A 24,790-nucleotide genomic window follows, 5' to 3' on the forward strand; every position below is an offset into this window, starting at 1 on the left:
AGATGTTAACTTAATATCAATTATCAAAACTTAGACCACTAATTTGCTAATCTAAAATCAAGTTATTTAAATGTTTTTGGTTTTGGTTCTCGCCTTTGTAATTTTTCTTTATATTTGTAGCTTGATAAAAATGGTGTACGCATTTGCTGCTAAATCCGGGAAAAAACCAACATGGTTTGAGTTGAAACATGCTATAATGAGAAACTTTGGTGGATTAGACAATGTTGATTCTGTTGATATTTTCCGACAATGTCTAAAACGTTCGACAGTGATCATGGATGAAAAGGTTGTTTATTTTCATCACTTAATGAACTTTTTACAATTACATTCTATTACCTTCGTTCAAGATCATAAATGTATACTTTACAGATTTCGTCCAGGTAATTTTGAATGATATAAAATAAAATGGCATGAAAAGAACGTAAGAGAAAAGGAAAAGTATAATGGAGATTAAATTCAGTAGGCTTGTTCAATGATGATTTTAATGCAAGATAAACCCAATTTAAATTTATATGTTCTTGCATTAATATGTTCTGACTATGTTGGATAAAATATTTCGTAATTGGCATTCATTACAAGTATCAAACGATAAAATTCAATCTATTATAAAGCATCCATCACATTGCAAGTATCATTTTATTCAGAAACAGAAAGGGGATCCTGACTGTTCTTCCTGGGGAATGATTAAAGCATGTCTAGCAGGCGATAAGGAATTAAAATCAAAAGGTGACAAGACAATGCTTGAAAGGTTAGTTGTTTCTAAAATTTACGTCATTTTGTATACTCTAAGCAAAACTATTTTGCTTTTTTTTCAACGACAGTTTTAAATAGCAAAATGTTTTTCAAATTATGATTCATCGTTGAAAAATAAAACCCTATTCATACTTTGCTAGTGTAGTGTTTACGAGTAAATCTTTAATGTCTATCTGTAATTTTTTAGCTCACCTGGCCGTCGGCCATGTGAGCTATTGCCATCACTTGGCGTCCGTCGTCGTTGTCGTCGTCTGTCGTCGTAAACAATTTCTTCAAACATCTTCTCCTGTGAAACTACTAAACGGATTTGGATGATTATTTCTTATTAGAGTATTCTGCACAAAACGACCAGTTGGATTATTGATCTGTTAAAAAACATGGCCGTCGTTACTAAAAATAGAATATAAGGGTCAGACAGCAGATTTTTGCATATATCTCCAACACCGTTAGGTTTAACCAAATCTTGACATAGGTAAAACTATTTAGCATGATGACATATATCTGTGGTCAAATATTGGTGAAAATCTGTTGCCCCATGTTGGAGTTATTGCCCTTTTTGTACGTTTTTGCTGTTTTTGATGTTATTACTTTCAAAAATCTTCTCCTCCAAAACTACTCTACAGAATTCAATGAAAGTTGATATTTTTGTTTTTTAGGGTACCCTGCACCAAATAGCCTTTTGGATTTTTGATTGGTTAAAAAAAACATGGTCGCTGTTACTAAAAATAGAACATAGGGGTCAGACAGTAGTGTTTGTGCATACATCTCCAAACCCCTTAGGTTTAGCCAATATCTTTCAATTGCTGAAATGATCCTTTATTGTAAAGCCTACAAAAGTCTCCAAGGGATCAAATTTGTCGGACGACTCCATGTCAGAATTATTGCCCTTGAGAGGTAAAAATGACTTTTTTAAACAGTTTTCAGCAAATACATCGAAAACTGTGATAGATAGAATGAAACTTTCAACTGCTGAAATGTATCCATCTGCACCATGAAAACTGATTTATTCAATGGGCCAGAGTTTTCCTTTCCTCGTTTGTCTACCCCGGCCTTGACTTTTTATGAGCAACTCGGCGGCTGTTTCTAGAAAAGCAAAGGAGGCTTACTCTACCGGTACACCTGGTCCATGCTCCAAATTTTAGGGGAGTCCGAATTGCTCATTTGCTTTTGTTACTTTGTATGTATGATTTTAGTTACTTTATGTTCTTTGTTGTGTATGTCTGTTTTCCATGTCTGGTCCCTGGATTACATTCTTTTGATTACCGCTATAACCTTGGTTCCCTTGAATACTCTTTTTATAAGGCCTACAAAAGTCTCCAGGGATCAAACTTGTCAGACGACTCTTTGAAGGAGTTATTTCCCTTGAAAGGCAAACATTATGTTTTTAGCAGTTTTCAGCCAATATCTTAAAAACTATATTAGATAGAATGAAACTTTCAATTGATGAAATAATTCTTATGATAAGTCCTACCAAAATTGTCTGACAACTTCTTTTTACAGTTAATGCCGTTGAAAGGCAAAAATTTAAGCAAATGAGCGATTCAGACTCCTGGGAGCCCTTCGTTATCCAGACAATTTACAATATTCTTTCAAATTTTTAGTGAGACAAGGTACCTTTTACTTCTTACCGAAAACTATGGTGACCTCGAAATTTTAAAACAAAAAATTCAGGCAATGCAGGATGCTCAAGTTATATTTGGCAGTAGCTTTCCAAGTGATCAAGAATATACACAGGTAATCAACGCCTTTTTGGACTTCATTATTGTAAGTCATGAACAAATGAAATTTAACAAAACGCTGGGTAAAAATCGACTTGTTATTGGCTTTTAAAGTGTTTTTTTTTATAATTTCTGTTGTTGTGTTATTTTATTTGTTATAAATTTTATTCTTTACGTTAGGGCAGCTATGCAATTAATAAAAGTAATGGTTATTATAATTCAGTTGTGAGTTAGGAAAAAAATAACCCTCAGTTTCGTGTTCGTTGTACCTGATGAATATCGACGTTACTATATAAAAGTAGAATAAAAATTTTACTTGTGCGCGGAACAAGTTCTGCATATTCGTTCAGTCTAGGCATTCTTCAGCACTCGTGACAGTATATTGGTTATTGACTCTTTCCAATTAATTATTCTATTATTATTCCTTTTTAATTTCTGCATGCGTTACATTTTTATACATTATCATCGGTGACAATCCAATCATGATATGTGAACGTGGTTATAATGTAGTTTTGTTTTTCTTTGTTTATCGGTTGGCATTTTTGATTTGCAACTGACGGAGAAGTTTATGCCTTCAAAATATACTACAAATTTATGTTGACGTTGCTGAATTAATATAACGTCTCCAAAATACAGGTTTGTAGAAACATCAATCGCATCAAAGTCTGTATGGAAACTGGAAGTACAGTTATACTACTAAATCTTGAGAACCTGTATGAAAGCTTGTATGATGCTCTAAATCAGGTTGGTGTAAGACAGTATTTTTCTATATCTATAATTAAAAATATTTTAAAAGTTATACTTTGTTTTATGTATGTACTACTAGTGTAATACTACGGTCAGTTCAAGATAAACTGATTATCAAAAACAATTTTCTTCACAAGTTTTCACCGTATAGTCTATTTGTTGAATGTTTCTGTTGGTTTTATTCTTGTTGTCAGCCCTAGTTCCACATAGTTGATACGCATTTAAATATGAATGGAAATGCTTTTTACTCCAAATAGAATATTTACTGACTGATACTTGAAAGTTTGGTAAAATAGTGTTTATCTTAACTAAAAATGTCTCGTATAACATATTAAATTGCATTTCCTTTTAATATGTAACAATAGATAAAAAAATAAAATATTTATATATATATATATTATAATATAATCGGATCGTCGAGTCATGACGATGCAGCACAAACAAAACATTATATAAGTCTAAATGATTGTACAACGATACCGATAAAGATTTTAATACACTATAATAAAATATATAATGAGCAAAATTTTCAGTCAACAAATGACCTTCTTCTTTTTTTATCTTGATAAAACAAATGACCTTCTTCAGTGCCTTGAATAAACTGAGTGTATATTAAAGTAAATGGTCTGTGAACACAACTCACTATCTAAATAGGTGAATACCTTTGACGTAAACAATTTTATTGACAATTAACGAAGATCTTGAACATTGTGTTATAGACACATGTTGTGTGTTGATCTTTAACACTGAACTATAAAACTAAAAATATTTACAAACACTGTAATACGAAACTACAAAATAGGAAGAACTTAATGTTTTTGTTACTTCCGTGTGGATGTAAAACACAGAGTTCTTTTATCTAAAATTCCTCCCGCTTCACACTCTGTAGATCGCCCTAGACCGGGCTTTGTTCCACGAAGAAGATTTTCATTTTGTGGAAATCATCCAGGCAGTGGTTTGGTAATCGGAAGTGTTGACTCACTGGGAGTAAAGGCTTTTGTTGTTAGTTCGCTCCTGTGTCCATTCAAGCGCTTGTGCAAAGACTGTTTAGATTCACCAACATATTGAAGGCCAGAAATGGGGCAGTGGGGCAAATATATTACATTAGCACTCTTGCAGTGCTTTTTTTTAAAGTTTGTTTTGCATTGCCATGACTCGATGATCCGATACCCATTACGTTTGCTGGTTGGCAGATTCCTTTCGACATTATATATATATATATATATATGATTTTTCAATATATGATGCTGATTGATATAACGATCAAAATGAGCACTTGTTTTACTCGTTATGTTTTTTTTTTTTGCAGAAGACCTATGTTTTCTTTTCATATCTTAAATTCCATGTGAAATATATACATTTTTTTGTTTTTGTTATGTTTAAGTACTATGTTTATTATGGAGGACAAAGATATGTAGATCTTGGACTAGGTAGTCACAGAGTAAAGTGTAAAGTGCACGAAAAGTTCAGGTAATCACTTGATTGAAAATATCTGAGATTGAATGAGTACCTTATACTTGTTTTTAACCATTTGGAGAATATTGAAAAGTAATTTAGCATTACGATAAAAATGCTTATAGAAAACACGCATTTCAGTTCCACTTACAGTATTGCAAATGCGTTAAGAAGTTGTTCGCTTGTTGTTTCGTGAAATATTGACAATCATTAGTTAAAATGTTTGAATATACTAATGTTGTCTAAATGCATCTCATTACATAACTGAAATATTAGTTTTAACACCTTATCAATTGTTGTCTTACGTATACCCATGAAAACCTTCCTCTTTATTTGCTTTGCTGTGCCAAAAACCTAGAATTTGTTCGGTTGTCAGTATAGTAGTAAATTTGATTGTTAGTTTGTACAAGTTCGTTTAATATAAAAAGAAAACAAGTATGTTCTTTCTGGTTTAAAGCGGGATCTATAGGTTGTATTCTCCATTTGAAGTTTTCATATCCATAACATTGACTTAACCATTGAGTAAAATATTGGAAAGCATACACATTTTGAATCCTCAACTAAACCGTTGATGGATGCTAATGTCATTATGTGTCTGATGTTCTGATGATTGAATTTAATTAAAGTCCATTACATGCAGTGATAATCAATTAAATCAGAAATAGGGATCTTATTTCCAATTAAAATGTAACTAAATCATTAATTAAATTCATTTAGTTCTTATGATTTCTTATTGATGGACACTAAAAATTTATATTCAATGAACACAGCAGTAAGTTTCAGTCTTTATTGGTTTAGCGTCTCATTTTTGAAAACTACCTAGATATGGCGTTTTTATAGTATCGAAAATCATCAATAAATTTCGACAAATATAGACTCTGTTCAGTTTCACAAAAAATTCCCATTCACTACAGATAAGCTTGCCAATATATAAAAATTTTGAAATATGGCTTATCTTACATATAAAAAGATGAGTTTCATGTTCGTTATTTTAAACTTAAAACTGACATGACGTTTCAATTACAAGCTGCAAAAGATGAATAAAAAGACGTGTGTTTCTCTTGATATGGTCCATTTATTTACTCAATTTAAATCGCCTGTTGTCTACATATTACTACTGTTATGCTATGGACCAGTCTTAAAGAGATGAAAAGTTATGGTTGAAGTAAGCCCACATTTGTAATGATTAACCGCCAACGTTTATTTTTATCTACAGTGACAATAAGATAGGAGAACGACGTATGTTTCTTTTGGTAAAATCATCCGTTTTAAGTAATTTTAATATATTTCAAACATATGTTCTGGCTTAACTATATCAATATACAGAAGGTAACTTGATCTTAAACATAACTCTAAAAAAGTTTTCTTTTGTAGGTTAATTGTTGTTGCCGAAAGGGATAATGTATACAAGAAGTTTCCTATTCCATTAATCAATCGGTTAGAGAAACATATATTTTCTCTTAAGACTATGTTATCAGAAATCCAGCAATCATTAACAAACAGTCTAGAAGAATGGGTACATGATTACTGCCATGTGGAAGTACTTAGCTATCTAAGGCAAAGGTAAACACGAAAATTTGATTCAAATTCCGAGATGAAGGCATTTGTTACAGACACCCCAATATGTTTCTTGAGATAAACGCTTCTATTCAATGAGGTGCATATCAAGTTTAGGTTTCGTTTTGCTCCGCTGATTGCTGTCTGAGTTGTGGTCTTTGAATTTTAAAAAAAGTACTGAAATTTAAGTTTTCCGCACTTTTTTTTCTAAAAACTTGCAGATATTGAGCTGATTTTTTTGTATGTGAGTCTACCTTGATGAGTTACAGATCAAATTCTCATTTCGTTTTGCATTGCTGATTTACCAAATTTACGGGCTTTTTTCTAACGACTTATAATATTGAGTTGTTTTTTGACAAATCAGTCAACCGTTATTTGAAACCTAATCTCCAATTGTCCGTGGATAAAAGTTTGCAAATCCGTATCTTATAAATGGTTTGAACATCTTTCTTGTCTTTGTCCATATCCCTTCTTCTGTTCAAATTCAAGGCCATTTCCTCAGTTTTTTTATTTATTCTTGATGATTCAAGGTAGTATTGGGATCAGTGATATAAACAGCCGGTAGGGGACAATGCATTGTTTTGCAAGACTCTAAGAATGCTTGGATTGATTATTTTATGTTCTTTGTTATTTTTGTCCGTTTTCCATGTCTGTTCTTTATCCCTGAATTACATTCTTTTAATTTCCGCTAGAATCTTGGTTCACTTAATGACTCTTTCTTCTTTTGCTTTTAATGAGTCAGAATTAACTAATTCCCTTGAAAGTTATATTCATAGACTGCATCATAGAAATCGTGTACATTCAGTGATCAAATGTTAAAAATTTGCTAACGTACATAAAGAATGTTTTCTATAATTCCAATTTTCTGTTCCGAATTGAAGATTGCAAATAGCTTGTGAGAAAAAAGAGCTATTTGTACTTCCCGACTTTTGAATATTTTGTTCTAATTGTTGTTCCATTTGTTTTAGTCTGTTATCTTGTTTTGTTTGGTAATGCTACGTCTAATGTGTCACCTTATTTAGGCTAAAAACCACTAATTCCACTTTCCATAGGCTTCTATGCTAATTTCACAATATTCAATGGCTTCTCTGGACTTTACCTTAACTTTAACCTGCAGAGGACTATATATCAGCATGATTCTACATATGTCAGCTCACAATCCTCAGAATGGCATGTGGGGTTAGCAGACTTGCAGTGCAGTACTGGTCACCGGAAGTGAAGGGTCTATAAATAGCATGGGAAATCCCAGTGTTTTCACAAGATAGGGGTATATTTAAAAATCATTATGGAGATTAGGCTTCACATCACAAGAAGCAAAATGCACCTATAAAATGTACAGAAATGTTTTTCCTTTCAGAAACTGTTTAAATTTTTTAAATAAGATGAGAACTTTTTTCACAGCACTATGAGGAACAGGGGTAATTTCTGCGTAGGACTATTTTTGCGTACGTTCCAAATGCTCATTGGTTGAATTGGTGGTCTGTAACCTAAAGAGTCACTTTTTGTCTTAGAAAAAATAAATAACTATACAGGTATCTTCCTACACACATACTGAATGCATTTGCAAAGTTTCAGTGAAATGTGACTAGCACTTTTTTAAATATTTGATTTTTAAATATAGGGTAACCAAGTTGTGCGAGCAAAAAAGTGACAATATTCTAACATACTTAAATGCATTAAATATTTGCAAAGAACTTTTTCTGACTTTTCAAATAAAAAATATCAATCACAATTTGTTTTTTAACAATATCAATGAAGACATAGTTTTAAAAGTAATCATTTTCTGAGAAATTGGTCTATTTTTAAAAATTTATTTCTGACATGCCTCCCCCTTTTTCTTGATCACATGTCAAAAATCCTAAATCTTTAAATTTTCACAAAAGGTGATATATTTGGCTTTAAATTTGTAAATACAGTGTTTTCACATTAAAACATGACCAGTAAAGGGCACCTAAAGCAAAAAAAGTACTCAATAATGGATTTTCCATGTTGCCATAGGGGAATGCTGATATGGCCTTAACCGCAGTAATGAAAGTGAGTTTTTCCTCATTTCTAACCTAATTTTTGCTCAAATCTACACAGAACTTGATTTCAAGTGCTTATTACCACCATATTTAGGTAAATATAGCCCTCAAAGTTTAATATTTGATATTTTTACTAAATTTTCTACACTTTTTACAAGATAGGACATAAAAATCAGCCAAAAAGACCAATTTTCCATAATTTGGACCTATAACTTAAAAAAATGCATATTTTGAAGGATTTTTGTAGTGTATTCCTCTCATGGCAAAGTTAACAAGATCTTCAAGTAGTTTAAAGCTATTTCAAGAAACTTTTCATTTTGCCATGGCTTCAGCTTATGGCTAAAAACCACTAATTCCACTTTCCATAGGCTTCTATGCTAATTTCACAATATTCAATGGCTTCTCTGGACTTTACCTTAACTTTAACCTGCAGAGGACTATATATCAGCATGATTCTACATATGTCAGCTCACAATCCTCAGAATGGCATGTGGGGTTAGCAGACTTGCAGTGCAGTACTGGTCACCGGAAGTGAAGGGTCTATAAATAGCATGGGAAATCCCAGTGTTTTCACAAGATAGGGGTATATTTAAAAATCATTATGGAGATTAGGCTTCACATCACAAGAAGCAAAATGCACCTATAAAATGTACAGAAATGTTTTTCCTTTCAGAAACTGTTTAAATTTTTTAAATAAGATGAGAACTTTTTTCACAGCACTATGAGGAACAGGGGTAATTTCTGCGTAGGACTATTTTTGCGTACGTTCCAAATGCTCATTGGTTGAATTGGTGGTCTGTAACCTAAAGCCTTTTTCTACAGGCAGCAGAAAAAAGAAATCAACAAAGGTGATGTGTTTATTGGTTACCATGCTGATACATGTGCAGCTATCATTATGCTACTGTTTGAAGAAAGGAAATGTGAAGCTCCTGATAGTACGACTTGTCAAATGGTTTGTTTTTACAACTTCTAATGAAGAACATGGTTCGTGCAATTATACCAATATGCTGCCCTGTAAATCAACCGTTCATCTTCTTTTTTTACATCAGTGTCTACGACATTTACATTTTACTGATCTTTCAATCAGAATGAATAATGAAAGCAACAATTTTTTAAGTGTTATTCGTGAAATGATTTATTCTGTTAACTTCAGAAAATATACCGAATTTAAAATATTGGAAGTTGAATGAAATATAAATTAAAATGTGTTGAACTTTCCATCTTCCTAATTTATATTAGGGAAGTTAACGTTAAAACTTATGTTCAATGACTCTTCACTTGGTAATCACCAGCCGGTTATCTGTACATCAAATTATTCACGCTTTTAAACGTTCGACTAAATATTTTTGCTTTTTGACTAATTTTGTGCTTGCAGTGCTACACAATATGAAGATTTCATTTTAGGGTATAAATTAAGTTTACATGTCTCATCTATCAACGTCCGTCGTGGTTCTTGTCGATATTACAAGTTAAAATAGTTGAAAAAGACATTTGTTTTACAAAAAGAACCAGAGAGGATAAATAAACTAATTACAGTGTAATTAATCAGAAATATATGATCTTTCTACTCTGTACAATTGCTATTTTGTTTCTTTTTAACATATTCAAGGGTAGTTTTGATAAATTTATCATGAACTCGTGGATTGTTACGACGTATCCACTTGCACCATGAAAAATGATTTGTTCATTGTGTCAAAGAGTAAACAAGGGAACCAAGGTTATAGCGGTAATCAAAAGAATGTAATCCAAGGGCAAGACCAGACATGGAAAACAGACACGCACAACAAAGAACAAAGAGTAACTAAAATCATACATACAAAGTAACAAAAGCAAATGAGCAACTCGGACTCCACTAAAAACTGGAAGCATGGACCAGGTGCACCGGTAGGGTAAGCGTCAAAGTTTTCCTTTTCTCTTTCGTCTACACCGGACTTGACTATTTACGAGCAACTCGGCGGATGTTTCTGGAAAAGCAGTTTTAGTAAAGTTCAAGTTGCTCATTTGTTTTGTTACTTTGAATGTATTATTTCAGTTACTTAATGTTCTCTGTTGTGTATGTCTGTTTTCAATATTTAGTCTTTGTCCCTGGAATGATTTCTTTTCGTTTCCGCTGGAACCTTGGTTCCCTTGATTACTCTTATCATTTAGTCTATTAAACTATTGCATTGTAACTGATAGACATATATTGAACCTTTAAAACTAGACCTGGTAGATATTTCAAGTAATATATCATTTAATAATTACAAATTATATATGTTTATATCATTTGTTAAAATTCTCTAGTGATTTCCAAAGACATTAGCAAAGAACAAAGGCTATTTCACCAGTTAACCCATACCTTATATAATTGTGATTCGTTTCTGAAATAGACGGTCCTTTATATCCTTTGTGGTTGATAAACCATAAAAGAAAAAAGCTATATTTTGGCATTGAAAATCGCTGAATATAAAAAATAGAAAAAAGTCCATAATCTATAGGGAGTTAAATGAACAGATAACGGCTTCGACAGAGCGATGAACGGAAAATGTCAGTGTGCACCCACTTATTAATTCATAAGTGGATGAAGCAAATTAAATCGACTAAATCATCTGTCAGAAATGTTTAGAATATTGTTTCAACATTTTCGATAATCAAGCCAATATCTGATTGCATGAATATGGTTGCATGTTTTTGATCTACTTTACAATTACTTTGATGCATATAACACTAATTGATGAAACAGACTCGGACTTTTTTCATATTGATTGTATCCGTTTTTTATTTTATTTTTATTATAAATATTTAGATACTAGATGATGCAAAGAACGCTCTGCTTTGGTGTGCTACGCCAGATTCCGTGTTTAGGTTGAAATCTACGAAACTGAGAAATGAACAGGAAATTTACATTGAAAAGTATTTCAAACATCAACAACACAACAGCTTAAAGCAGTTTTTGATTCATCAAAATGTTGTAGAAAGAAAAGCACTCCTTTTTGCACAGGTAAAAAAATTATATTCGTGAACAAAAAATTAGTAGGGGACTTTTTAATTGATGAATGAGCTTTGTCATGTTAATGCAGTAACTTCACACTTGAAAAAGCGCATTGGACATACTTTAGTTTTTAACCAATTGAAATTTATATGGCTTTATTATATATAAAACACGTACAATGGTTCTCATTTTTCAGGTAACAACACATTCAAAACTTCTTTCATCAAGTAATTTAAAGGATTTTACTGTAGATCTGTCATTTTGTGAACAAGATATAGCCCTGCTAACAATGCAGTCATTTGATACAGAACAGCAATTTGGTAGGAAGATAAGGTAAAAATTACCAACATGCACTGGGTTCAGGGAAATCATACTTAAAAAGTAATTAAACAATTTGAATCCGTCATCGTCTTCGTTATGTTTATTAGCTCACCTTGCCAAAGACCATGTGAGCAATAGCAATCGCTTGATGTCCGACATCGTCTAACTTATCTCCTCTGATACCACTTTGTAGATAATTACCAAATTTGGTCTCTGCTTTTTAGGGTATTTACTTTGAGAATTGCACAGATTTTGAAGGTTAAGCGTAAAACATGGCAACCGTTGTTACTTTAGATCACAGGGATCAAGCAACCAAATGTCTACATTTATCTCAAAACATATAAAAGATACTGGTGAATAAATGTGACCTTTCTTCTTCTGTTTAAAGAGCTATTCAATCCAAAAGATTCTACTAATTTGTTAAAGTTATATCCCCCGGAAAGTGAAATATGATGATTTCTGGCCAAACATTTTTATTTGATTTTACAGTTTGTTTTTACAGGTTTTTTCTTGAAAGTAATTTGGATCGTGACTCTCTGTTGATTGTTCAGTGTGACTGTGGTGACAAAAATGCTAACCTGATTGCCTGTGCTAGATACAGTATACAAGGAGAAGTGAAGCAGATAAAGGAAAAGCGTATTGGGAACATCTATGTTGTTTTGCTCATTCAGCTACCGAGAATAGGAGGGAGTAATTTCTTAGGATTTCAGGTTTATAGTATTGTTCTGTTTTTAATCATTTTGAAGTTTTAATCTATCTTTACAGTTTAGAAGATATGTTTGACTTTTTGGTGCTGAATTTGGCTTCCCTCTTCTTTTTCTATATTTTAGGTTTTAAGTATTTCTGGGGTAATTTGCTATCTATTTGGTTTTAATGCTGCTGACGAGATGTTACACGTTGAAGCATACTACACCGAAATTTGCGATATGAATTCAGGATTGATAATTTTGTATTTAGATATATTTTAACATCAACAATTTCATTTAAGATTTAAGATACGTTTTTATATCAATTTCAACCTGTACAGCCGAACAACATAAGTCTGACCGTCTCGATTTTAATCTACAAAATATATAGAAGAATTTGTATTTGTATATTACGGTATAAGGATTATTTTTTTCATTATTTATTGAGTAGTTCTTTTTCATACATTCAGTGTGGCCTATGGCACTCATACCATATTGACGACTTACATTTACCACCTGCGGAAATGCCATCTTTCATGGATATGTATAACTATCCTATTAGTGCTTTACTTGGTTTATGCGAGGAGGAAAAGACAGCGGAGCAAATTAATTCTGATCCAGTTTCAAATGAATATCGTAATACGGACAACCCCAGGCCAGTTTCTCATGTTGATATAAAATTTTTGATTGGCAAATGTGTACAGTCTGCACTGGCGATGGTGAAAGATCCAGAGAGCAACTCAACAAGAAGTATCCAGCGGATAAAAATGTTTTTGACTTTATTAAATAAATCTGAAAATGGTAAGAGAATTCATCTTAAGTAAATAAAAAAAATATTTCACCTTAAAATGTTAAAGTGAAATATTTTTGCTATTTTTAAGCTGTTAAAATATTCCGAAGATTTGTATAACCTGTGTGACCAACTTGAGGTTGCACTATACAGATGCGATTGAGTTGAACTATTTCGTACAGATAGTTGACCCGGTCTAATTTAGTAAAACTTAAAGATGCAAGGTGGAACTTGTGGAAATATTGATTGTCGTTGGTAATGTGTGCCTGCATTAAGGATGCAGTACTTGTGAAGATAGAGATATGAAATGTATGTTATAAGCTATCCGGAAATATTCAGGTCTTTTCACAATGGGTTCTCTCCTCTGTACTAGCTGACTGTTTTTGAAATATGCAAACTTTTGCATGAACTTAAAGAATCAAAATCATGAACAAGTAAGCAGAAAAAAATACACATATCTTTTGATTTTTTATATCAATACCATGTCTGCTTACTTTTTCTTACAGATTTAAAGTGCCTGATATTTTAGTAAACCTGTCTTTTGACAGTTGATATAAGGAAGGCATCCACAGATTATCATTAAAATTGATATTTTTACCATTATGTTACAATAGATAGAGATTTTTAAGACGAAATACAAGAGAAAATCACTAATTTTCATGAATCTCTATAATGCAAGGATTTGAAAAATATACACTTTTTACAGGAACAGTTTGTTAGATTTGTTTGTCTGTGTGTCTCAATAAAGCTTTATTTCCACAAAATTCCCTCAATTTTCTGCAGTGGTATATCTATAGAGTGAAACTTAAACACTGGTCTAACTTACTTATCCAACAATGTTTGGATGACGTCAAAGACTATTGAACAACTGATCATTATGTTTCTGTGAGCAGTTTTGTGGAATTTGAATTTGCCTCCTAGACTTACTCTCTAAAGTCTCTCTCTGTAAAGAATTCATGAAGTAAAACATGTTCTGTAAAAGTAACGCTTTATCGATGGATCGGCAAAGTCTTTTTTCCGAATTTCTTCCAATCTGTTAGGAAAAAACCACTATTCAGATTTAGTTCTTTTTTAATGTAACAGCATTAAAACCTTTGATTTTTCAACATTTTACTCTACGATTGCAAATCTGCAGTTGAAATCCAGACTCCTAAACATCATACACCGCTGCTATTAACAGAATGATTAGATAGTTTTACTTCATCCTTAATTCGGGGAATCTTTGGCATTGCCCTTATTCCATAAAAAACACCAGAGAAACTGAGTGGCTTGCCTTGTATGTTGTCATATTTTAAAAGATCGACGAAAACTTATAACAAATGAGACTAATTATTTTCTATTTTCTATTAGTCTTTGGCACATTTCTTAAGTACCTGCTTATTTGGTGTTTATATCAGAGGTCATGCATTATGCCCGAGTCTTTGCTAGCGGTACATTTGTACCCAGATAAACTTCTTAAACAAGTTATAGCTATCTAGACGAGTTCATGATTTCTCTAGATTTAAGCCACCATTTCAAAAGGTGTGCGGACTATGCCATGAACTCATTGATCGTTAGGTTTTGCCTTCTCCATCATACTTACTGTATACCGCCAATGCACGTGGTCGATACACACGAAAGAAGAAAAACACTAAAGTCTATGACTTACACAGACAATATAAGTTCCGATCAACCGATCAACGTTTGCGTTCACTTACTATGTCATTGTTACGTTATTTTGTTATTACAGATAAAAGTTTCCTAAGTGGAATAATTATACACCTTAAACATTTGCTTCAAGCAAAGGAGGAACTAGATACAGAGCATCAGAAGTGGTTACTAACAGAAGCCTCAACACAAAAACATATTAACAATGCCGGAACCTTCAGGTACGTCAATATTAACTTATCTTTAATTGTCCAATTTCACTACTGTTTGTTCAAAATTGAATTCATCAGATCGTTCAAAACCATTGATATTGTACATCTAAGTTCATGAAATCCTACTTCATGTTTTTTGCAAGTATTGACGGCTTGTTTCATAATGAATAATGATAACTGATAAATGACTTTTTTTGTAGGAGAGCAGTTTTTCAATGTTTGGAAAAAAGGATTGCTAGTCTTTTGGCTGCAATATTCGCTTTTGTTGACAGAAATAGGAATTTGGACATAATGTTTGATGGAAAAAATGGAGATTGGCAGAAGTTTTTATGGGTTGAACTTTTTAATGCTCAACATGTAACACAAATAGATTATTCTGATTGTTCAAATCAAGCAGGAAACTTGTTATCAGAGTATTTTGTACAAAGCACATCTTATGAAGGGTTATCATTCAATGCAGCAATGCCGTTTTCGTGGGTATTGTTCAAACGCATCAACGAAGTAGTGAAAGCAACTGCTGAAGAACCTGGTATGTTTACACAATTAAGTTTATTTATCTATTTGATGTGTACTTAAAACTTGCGTTTCAACATGAGTTATGGGTAACATACATTGATTAAATTAAGAATATCTGTTGCAGGACAAGAATGTATTAATTGCCTCAGTATTTTATAGTGACGTATACTTGTGATTCGTGTAACATTCCCATTTTTGCATGTTTAATCTACTTCATGATCGTGTATCTTGTGCATCGAATGCGCCATTCTTTAGTTCTCATAAATGTTTTTTTATTTGTGATGTACCAACCAGACGTAATGAGACATAATCAGTTCATACTGTATTTAAACAATGCTTCTGAGGAGGTAAAGTGATATTCACTTCTGATGGATATTTGTCTATTATTCACATAAACCTATTTTTTTTATTTTTTCTTATTCAATAAAAAACACTTCCTGTAAGATCATCAGTGACCAATCCAAAACAAAAAAAAATAGAGATATATGTTTCAACGTAAACTGCAATAAGCCTCGCGCTAAAATTAAGGACTTATTCCAGTATTTATCTCTTGATTGTCTTATGACAATAAATATTTTATTTCATTTATAAATATAAACAAATTTTGTAAAAAAAAAAATACAATATTTTTATCTCCGAAAATACATCAAAAAGAAATACAATAGTGTTGTTACTACGAAAAAATCAAATATTTTGTAAGATAAATTTTGGAAGCTTAATTAATCACAATACATAATTTTTTTTCAGTTTGTAGAAAAATGAGTTAGTCATTTGTAATGTATTTGACATCTATGTTTGTTTAATCCTCTGGAAGATTTTAAATAAAAAAAACAAAAACAAAATCATATATGTAATACGATTGCAATATCGTCAGTACCTTGGTGTAAGGAAATTGTACCACCAGAAAGAATTTCGGTTCAGCCCGAGATGAAGTCAAGCAGTACTATTGAGTGGTACTTGTCTGCTCTAAGATGGAAAAAAGTTTTGTCCGGATTTTATAATTTCAATACACCCAGGTCATAATAGAGTTGTCCCAACTTTCCACGTTTTGAAGGTTTGATAATAATAAAGGGAGCCAAGATGCGAACAATTATCAAAACAATATATTCCAAGATAAAGATTAGACAAGGAAACTTGACACACACACAAAAAAAAAACATTAAATAACCAAAATAACACGTACAAAGAACCAAAGTAAATGAACAATCCGAACTACACTAAATAGTAAGAGCATGGACCAGGTGCACCAGTTGGGTAAGTGTCCTCTGCTTTTCTATAAACACCCACCGAGTTGCTCATAAAATGTCACGTCAGGGGTATGTAAAAAAGGAGAGGGAAACAATGACACGGTGGAGAAATCTGCGAAATATGTTTATGTGATTGAATTGAAGACAAATACATGATGTAATCGATTACAGCTATAATTTCAATGTAGAAGGGGGGAAATATTCACAGACTTTTCAAAAGTGTTCGATTTGATAGAATGGAGTTTTATATATCATACTCTATCTCACGTTGATTTTGATTAAGGATATATCAATTGTATACAAACCTTATATTCAAATATAAATAATACTGTGTTTAACCATGCGTAGCCATCTGCACCTCTACCTCCTACCAGAAGGATCCTCCAATGATGTCCGTGTTCATCCTTCATTTTTGTAATAATGGTATTAAGGTAATAGATATAAAATTGAAAACAAAATAAAACTCGTTGTTTAAAAATAACTCAAATAGCAGTGGAAACAATTCCATTTTTAAAAACTAAAGATGATGTCCGCAAGATTTTTACCCTAATAGAAATCTTCGGCAACTTCTCTGGTTTTAAGATAACTAAAGAAAAAAACAAAAGGAATATGGATAGGTGATGTTAAACACTATAAGGACAAAATTGATGAAATCAAATTTATTAAATAACCCCTGATGGTTCTAAGGACCTATTCCGGAAATGTTTATTTGGAATAATAAAAATAAACAAGTTAAAAGACAACCCATCAAATCCAGTTATAGAGAAGGAGGGTTAAACATGACAAACGTCAAAAATTACTTGCTTCGCTGATACTAAAATGGATTTAAAAAATCGCAAAATAAGAGGAAGACAACTGAGGCGTATTACCCAGAATGTATTTGAATAAATTCGGAAATAACTTTCTTTATCTTTAGAATGAACCTAAGCTTGACAGATTTAAATATAATTGAACTAAAAAAGAAAATCCCAGATTTTTATACTAATATATTTAAAAATTGACTACAAACAACTGACCTTAACCTCCAAATGCAGTCAAAGCCAAGGGAAGTGCGAAAACAAATAATTTGTGGCAACAAACATATCAAATTTAAAAAAATACTTATTTTTCGAAATTGGATTGACTGAAATATTTCTCGTATAAAGGACATTATAAACGAAAACGGAGGTGTTTGCGACAATGAAATATCAGGTAATTTGAATGATAAAAGAAACTGTTCCCGGAAATTTCAACTGTTAAAGTTTACCAAAGTCGTGGTTACGGTCTTTCAAAAGTCAAGGAAAAAAACAAGTCAATATTAATAAAAACGTCCCGAGTAACATTTGAGCACTCTAATATTATATAAATACCTTATTAAAAAAATAATAATAACATTTAGGTATTGGAAAATGGGAATTGGAACTCACGTTTGGTTCTTTACAAGATAATAGTCTTACTTTAATAAACAGTCTAACATGCAATAAGTATAGGTGGAAATGAATCAGCCATATATCATCAACAACGGAAAACCTGCATAAATTTCGAATAAAGCCCTCAGCGAATTGCAAAATTTGCAAAATTTGCAAAACTGTTGATAATTACCAACATGTTTTTATGGGTTGCTTAGCAGTCAAATAATTTTGGAGCAAAGTAAAATAAATTTTAATTAAAATTAATTAAAATAAAGAATTCACGTTAAAACATCTAGTCACAGGATATAGAATATATGATTAAAACTATTGGACCATTAACATAATATCCACCGTTATAGGTTTCACTATTTATAGCTTTTATTATATGTAAAATCTGAAAACAAAACAAATTGAAATTTTAGGCTTTTTAAAGTGAAATTATTCACTATTAACAAACCGAATACATTATTTCCAAGTTTGGGTAAATTACTTTTTATTTGCCCTGAATCATAATTGTGTACATGCAATCATTACTTCTCTGTGATACTTACTTAATGTACTTGAAAGAAATCAAACTAAGGCACATAGCTCCAATTTCATAAAGAAGACGAATATAAATAAAACAAAATAATGTTACACTAAAACTCAATCAAAAGTCATTAATTTAGTTCCAATTTTAATGGAAACATTTACGAGGAAGTAGCGAATTTCATTCCTGTTCTCATTTAAATGTACTTGTGTGTTGTAAAAATAACAAAAATCATTTTACCTGTAATATACCTTGTATTTACCAGGACTGTAAGGTTTTTTAATAGCAGCTTTGTTCAATAAAGTATCTTTGTAAGGGAAAATCGTGGCTTTGTTTTCAGAAATAAGATAAAACGCAACATCATTGCAATTATGACATTATTTTTAAGAAGAAAATGCCATTTTAACTAGGGCATACATGGTATCTATAGAACAGTTAAATGCTATGTTAACGTGTTTAGCAAATTAGCATCGTATTAAGAATACCCGTTTTTGAGGGATTTCAATCGAAGTCGAACCACCTAGTCAAAAGTCCACACATTTTATACCCTGATGATAATGTATAATGATTAACCTGCATGTATGTTACTGATGAATATACTTAAGTTCATAGATTAATTTCTGATATTTGTTTTAATTAGAACAATCTGATAAAGATATTGTTATGAAGGCAGCTGGTATATTTGAGTCCACATCACTTGGCAAGCTATTATGTCAGATTAATAATGAAGACATACGGCAAGTTATTCAATTCTACATAAAAGACTTTGTTCATATGGCTTACCCTGTGAAATCTGAAGAAGAATATCTAGTATGTATGTTATAACTTAAGTAAAGTAGAACTAAGACATACACATTTCTTTTTAAAAAAATCTTCAGCAATGAGGTATTTTTGCAGAAATTATCAGCATAAATTATACTCTTTGGTGATTCTCAATATAACTATCGTTTTTATTTCTGGTACCTAAATACATGATTAATTGATCTTGTTTTACAAGGTTATCTGCGAACACTTGATGATAGGATGCAAACTAGTTATTCAAGAAGAAATTAGAGAGTTGATTACAGGAATAATTGCTTGTCATGTGGCATACAAGTCATTTAGTGGCCGTTTTTCAAACTACAGAAGGATAGGTCTTGTGTGGCAAGAATGTTCCAAAAATACAACTATATTCTCAACAAAAGAACAAGAAATTTCTTATCTGCAAACCACTGAAGAAATTGTAAGTCTTTTACACTTTATTGATTCTTTTTTCTACTTGTAACTTCAATATTTTGTCAAAATATATGTCAAAATTATACATTTTATCAATCGCATCAGATACGCGGATGTTTCTCTGGTCCGTCTGCTAATGCATAGCCTTATGCTCTAATACTAAGAATATTGTCATTATAAGACCCGTAAGAGGACCGTAAGTTATATTTAGGCGGGGCACGTATAAAAATATGTGTAAAGTAAAAAACGTTGGGAAAAGATATTCTGATCATGCTTCATATTATTAGGTTAGAAAATGGCATTCTTATCATAGTAGCAGTCCAAACTAGTCCTATCACGAACATCGTTAAAGATGTTTTCAAATGCTTATTTTTATGAGGGACCAAATAATATAGCGGAATTTTGTTATTCAAAATACCAGAAACAACATTGGAGTCATATCAGTGTAAAACTATAAATTGAACACTCTTCATTCTTAAACAATAGTTTTAAGAAAGTATTATTCTTCTCCTCGAAAAAACGCAAAAGGAAGGTAAAGAGCTATATGTCTATAATATTTCAGACGCTTGATTTGATGGGACTTATTTTGTTACTCACAAAGCTTGAGCCTCATGGAAAGATAAATGATATCGATGTTCAGAAACAATGGATACAAATGTTTTGCGACTATCGGCCTGTCGTTGAAAGCATTTTGGAATTCTTTAGATTAAATAAAGACCAACAAGAGCAATTTCCTAGAACCCGTCAAGCCATAGTTACAGCAAGGTGGGTAAAAGTGGCTTCATTATATACCAAGAATTTAAAAAAAGAGTCAAACTCTCAAAAGAAAGTTACTTTTAGATTAACTATGCATTCAAAGCTAAACACTGTAATCTATGCGCGCAATAGCACTTATTTATTCATTATGAAGAAGTCATTTGGCATGTATTTCATGACAATTTAGTTATCTTCTCAATAGTTAATTCTTCTCAAGAGTCGAAATTAAATACGTTTTCCTTGCTTCGTTTTAAATGTAAAAGACATTATATATTAAATGTATTAATGTACATATTTTCTACTATCTTGGCTCTCCCTTGATTACTCTTTCATAAACCCTTTACATTTTTTGAACCATCAAAGTTGTTTTTCTTGTAAAAATTTTTTTTGAAAAGTAATTTAATAGCATGCCGGTTTTTTTTTTTTTTTTTTGGTTCTTTGTCTTTGTTTTTGTTTTTGCTTCCTCCATTGCAATTTTTCAACTGGCAATTGCTATTGACAGACAAAAAGTATTACTATTCCGACACTAAACTCCAACTGATACTTAGATGTAGTGCAAGTATGTCAGTGTTATTAAACACTTGGAGTAAAATGTATCTGAAACTAATTCTTTGGAATGTTGGAAAAAGAAATAAAATACTCATTTTAAATTATTAAACCAACTTGAATGATTATTTCATTATTCTGATGGACATTTGTAGTTTTAAACATTTAGCATGCGTATGAAAGTATGAAACTGTTCTGTATGTTTCTTTGTTGGGTAATCGGTCTTGGTTCGAAGTACTTGTATAAAAATAATTCGTTTTGCATGTTTATATTGTAACTCCAACTCTTTTACAAGCACTCGGTGAATTTTTATGAAATTTAAAGTAAAATAAGACAAAACTCAGTAAGAAGTGTTCTAGCTCATGCTTGTAAGGTTGAAAATCCATTTTAAGTGTTATATATTTAAAAAAAACCTCTATTCAGCAACGCATAATCCTTCCAATTGGTTTTGCTCAAGTTATGAAGAAATGTCATGCTTCATATAAGGCTGTGTAGAAGAAAGTAGGTTTTTTAATTCTTTCAAAGAAGATCATCTGATACCAGTGTTTTATATGATACAGCCACTTAATCGTTTTTCATCCTTTACCGTATAATTAATTTCTCAAAACTTTAACACACCGTCTATTCCTGTAGGAATAAACAATTAGTTACTGCTTGAAATTACTTTTTTTACATACCTCCACCTAAACTGCTAAGTTATGGCCAAAGTAATTATGATTTTAGTTGTTTATTTGTTGAAGAAACTTTGATCATTTAGAGATATTACAACAGTGAGACCTATAAAATATTCATTGTACAACTTAATCTTGTAAAAATTATTTTTATTTCTAAAAAAGCATGAAAATGTGGTCTACTCTCGCGCATGAATCAACCACTGGTAATTCTCATTCGCTCACATTATGAATATTTGGCCTTATTATTTTATACTTCAGTATTTTGCCGATAAAAAATAATAGTGAATTTGTATTTTAATTACTGGCTAGTATTGACTGAACTGTGTTTATGCTGTTACATCATTGATTGTTATGTAGTTATATTTGTAGGTTAAGTTTACTTTCAAGACTTCAAATCTAATGTTTATTTGTTCTTCTTCGGTGTCAGGAGTCGCTGGACAAGACTAGTAGTTTTGAAATTGTACATAGAAAACGTTTGTAATGAGACGAGGGAAATAAAAACGTTTAAGGAATTAAGTCGGGTAAGTTTTAGAAGGAAGATGCTTTAAATAAGCCAATGTTTAATAAAAAATAAACCTTTTTAATTGAATGATATTTTTGCAGTAAGCTTAGCTTTAATAGCCTGAATCTGTAGTGATGTACAGATTACCACAATTATATAAATACATAAATGTATATCTAAATTTATTTGTCTCATTTAGTGAAAGATGCTATCGATTAACAATATGCAAGGCTTTAATTATTTCAAATGAAGCAGTACAAAATGAAAAAGTAACAGACACTACTAATCGATACATTAAGTTTTAATTTGAATATCAATATATTAGGTGGGTCTTTGTATACTGTACAATTTATCGGACTAAATTAAACATAACTTGTTTAGTATTATAAGGAATAAGTGTGTTCAAAATCATTCATCAAGCTATGTAAGTGTCAGGCCAAATGGTACGGTTATATAAGATTTGGCCCTGAAAATGAAATTAAATCAGTATGGACACTGGATAAATTAAGTTGCTCATCAACGCATACCATTTAAACCGTACAGCAAATCGGAGCAAAAATGTGCAAATTCTGCGGAAATGGCAATATATGAAACTCTTTTTTAAAATTTATTCATGCGTATTACTTAAAAAAACGTTAGCTCTAACCGACGTGTTATATATTAACACGAAGATATTCGATATTTCTTTCTGAAGCTTCTAAAGAAAGATGCGGATATGAAAACAATTTCTTCACTAGAAAATGTTGAAAATTTTCTGAAATCCTGCCACAAAGTTCTGGGTACCAACACAATAAGGTAATTTTGTTTTACTTGAAACTAATTTACAATTCAAATCATCTGCATGTGGTCAAAGCTGTCTCAATTTTTTTCATTTAAATGATATTTCACGTACAAATTTTGTTTAAAAATAAAGTACTTATATATAAACATGCATTATCTTTTTTAAATAGGGTAATTTCATTGTACTAAAGTTGCTTGTAATAATAACTTCGCCAAACACAGCATCCAATAACGAAGCAATCTGTGAAAGCAATATAAAAAAACTAAAGTATATACGTTTTGTCAAAAGAGGTAAAATATTTTATTATGTGATGTTTTTTTAAGGGATCGAGGATGCAACAATTGCGGAATGCCTTTCATTGGAGAAAAGGGGACTTTGTGTCTTCCATGTGGTCATATCAAATGCACTAGATGTGTTGATGACGGTAATGTTTCAGATTCAAATGGAAATGAGATTACATGTACAACTTGCAATAGAAGGTTTCCTAAAAACTTTGATCGAGTTTCAATAGAAAAGACGTAAGTTGTTGTGTTTGTCTTTTTTCCATGTCTGATCTTTGATTACATTCTTTTGATTTCCGCTAGAATCTTGTTTCTCTTGAATATTTTATTTACTTAATCAAATGCACTTGATGAAAACGCATTCATGGTTTATATAAAATGGAACTACGAAAACATACATTCTTAAATTGAAAACCTCAAATATTTCTAGTCTGCCTCAAAAAGGATTTAGAAGATGTTGTAACAGCTTTTTCATGGAAGTGGTATCTCAACTCTGTTTTGCTGAGGGGACACCACCTTCAGATGAAGTGGTGGAAAAACTGCTCTCCTACATTACTTTTCAAACTAAAGATGGAAAACAAGCAACCAACAAACTGAACATTTTCGATGATAATGTCGATTCTACACCAGTGGTTAGGTCTTTTTTACTGCAACTTCTAATGCAAACAAGGTAAGTCCCTTATTTATATTGAACTTCTGTTCATTTGTCTAACGTGATGTTTCTTGTCTTAATGACTTAGGTGTGGAACCACATAGTCATATTTCACAGAATTCTTCAGACGATATATCTTGAAGCTAGTTATAAAATGAATGCTTTTAACGGGAATAAATGGCTTACGAAAAAGATCCATTATTACATGTTTTCAACAATCCATTTTGAATTGGTCAGAAATTCCAAGCGCCATTTCCTTTAAAGATAGAGCAACATAATGTACAGATGTCCCACTTTTAAAAGACTCGAACAAAATCCAATATTTGTCCAGTGTGGTGGACGCGTTTTTCAACAAACGGTCGGCATTCCAATGGGAACAAATTGTGCTCCTCTACTTGCTGACCTAGTTCTTCACTCTTATGAGGCTGACTTTATAGCTGATCTTATCCGAAAGAAATAATATCGTATAGCTAGATCCTTTAATCTCAGTTTCCGCTATGTAGATGACGTATTATCTTTACACAATCCTAATTTTGGGGATTTTATACATCGCATCTACCCCAGAGAATTGAGATAAAGGATACTACAGACAATATGGAGTCAGACTCATATCTTGACCTACACTTAGAAATCGATTGTGAAGGCAACTATTGACCAAACTTTACGACAAACGTGATGACTTTTCATTCAAAATTTCCTTTCATCTGTGGCAACATTCCTTCCGGTGCACCTGGTCCATGCCCCCAGTTTTTAGTGGAGTCCGAGTTGCTCATTTACTTTTGTTACTTTGTATGTATGATTTTAGTTACTTTATGTTCT

At 31.7% G+C, this 24,790-nt stretch overlaps 1 protein-coding gene across 1 annotated transcript in view; it reads left to right on the forward strand.

Annotated features, from left to right (window-relative positions):
* LOC148615039 (E3 ubiquitin-protein ligase rnf213-alpha-like) overlaps positions 1-24,790 on the forward strand; it is a 124,648-nt gene that overhangs the window by 69,063 nt on the left and 30,795 nt on the right. The window contains exons 54-73 of the mRNA XM_088589642.1: positions 121-286; positions 645-748; positions 2,355-2,487; positions 3,108-3,215; positions 4,603-4,688; positions 6,048-6,236; positions 9,077-9,206; positions 11,040-11,234; positions 11,422-11,558; positions 12,049-12,256; positions 12,703-13,033; positions 14,752-14,890; positions 15,082-15,410; positions 19,205-19,374; positions 19,562-19,786; positions 20,342-20,544; positions 22,183-22,276; positions 22,952-23,052; positions 23,362-23,556; positions 23,750-23,989. Of these exons, the coding sequence (XP_088445768.1) occupies positions 121-286; positions 645-748; positions 2,355-2,487; positions 3,108-3,215; positions 4,603-4,688; positions 6,048-6,236; positions 9,077-9,206; positions 11,040-11,234; positions 11,422-11,558; positions 12,049-12,256; positions 12,703-13,033; positions 14,752-14,890; positions 15,082-15,410; positions 19,205-19,374; positions 19,562-19,786; positions 20,342-20,544; positions 22,183-22,276; positions 22,952-23,052; positions 23,362-23,556; positions 23,750-23,989 (3,483 nt within the window). The remainder of the gene's footprint in view (positions 1-120; positions 287-644; positions 749-2,354; positions 2,488-3,107; positions 3,216-4,602; positions 4,689-6,047; positions 6,237-9,076; positions 9,207-11,039; positions 11,235-11,421; positions 11,559-12,048; positions 12,257-12,702; positions 13,034-14,751; positions 14,891-15,081; positions 15,411-19,204; positions 19,375-19,561; positions 19,787-20,341; positions 20,545-22,182; positions 22,277-22,951; positions 23,053-23,361; positions 23,557-23,749; positions 23,990-24,790) is intronic.

Source organism: Perna viridis, chromosome 6 (assembly GCF_037379345.1).
Source record: "Perna viridis isolate PV_CMFRI_1.1 ecotype Kerala chromosome 6, ASM3737934v1, whole genome shotgun sequence".
NCBI classification, from domain to species: domain Eukaryota; kingdom Metazoa; phylum Mollusca; class Bivalvia; order Mytilida; family Mytilidae; genus Perna; species Perna viridis.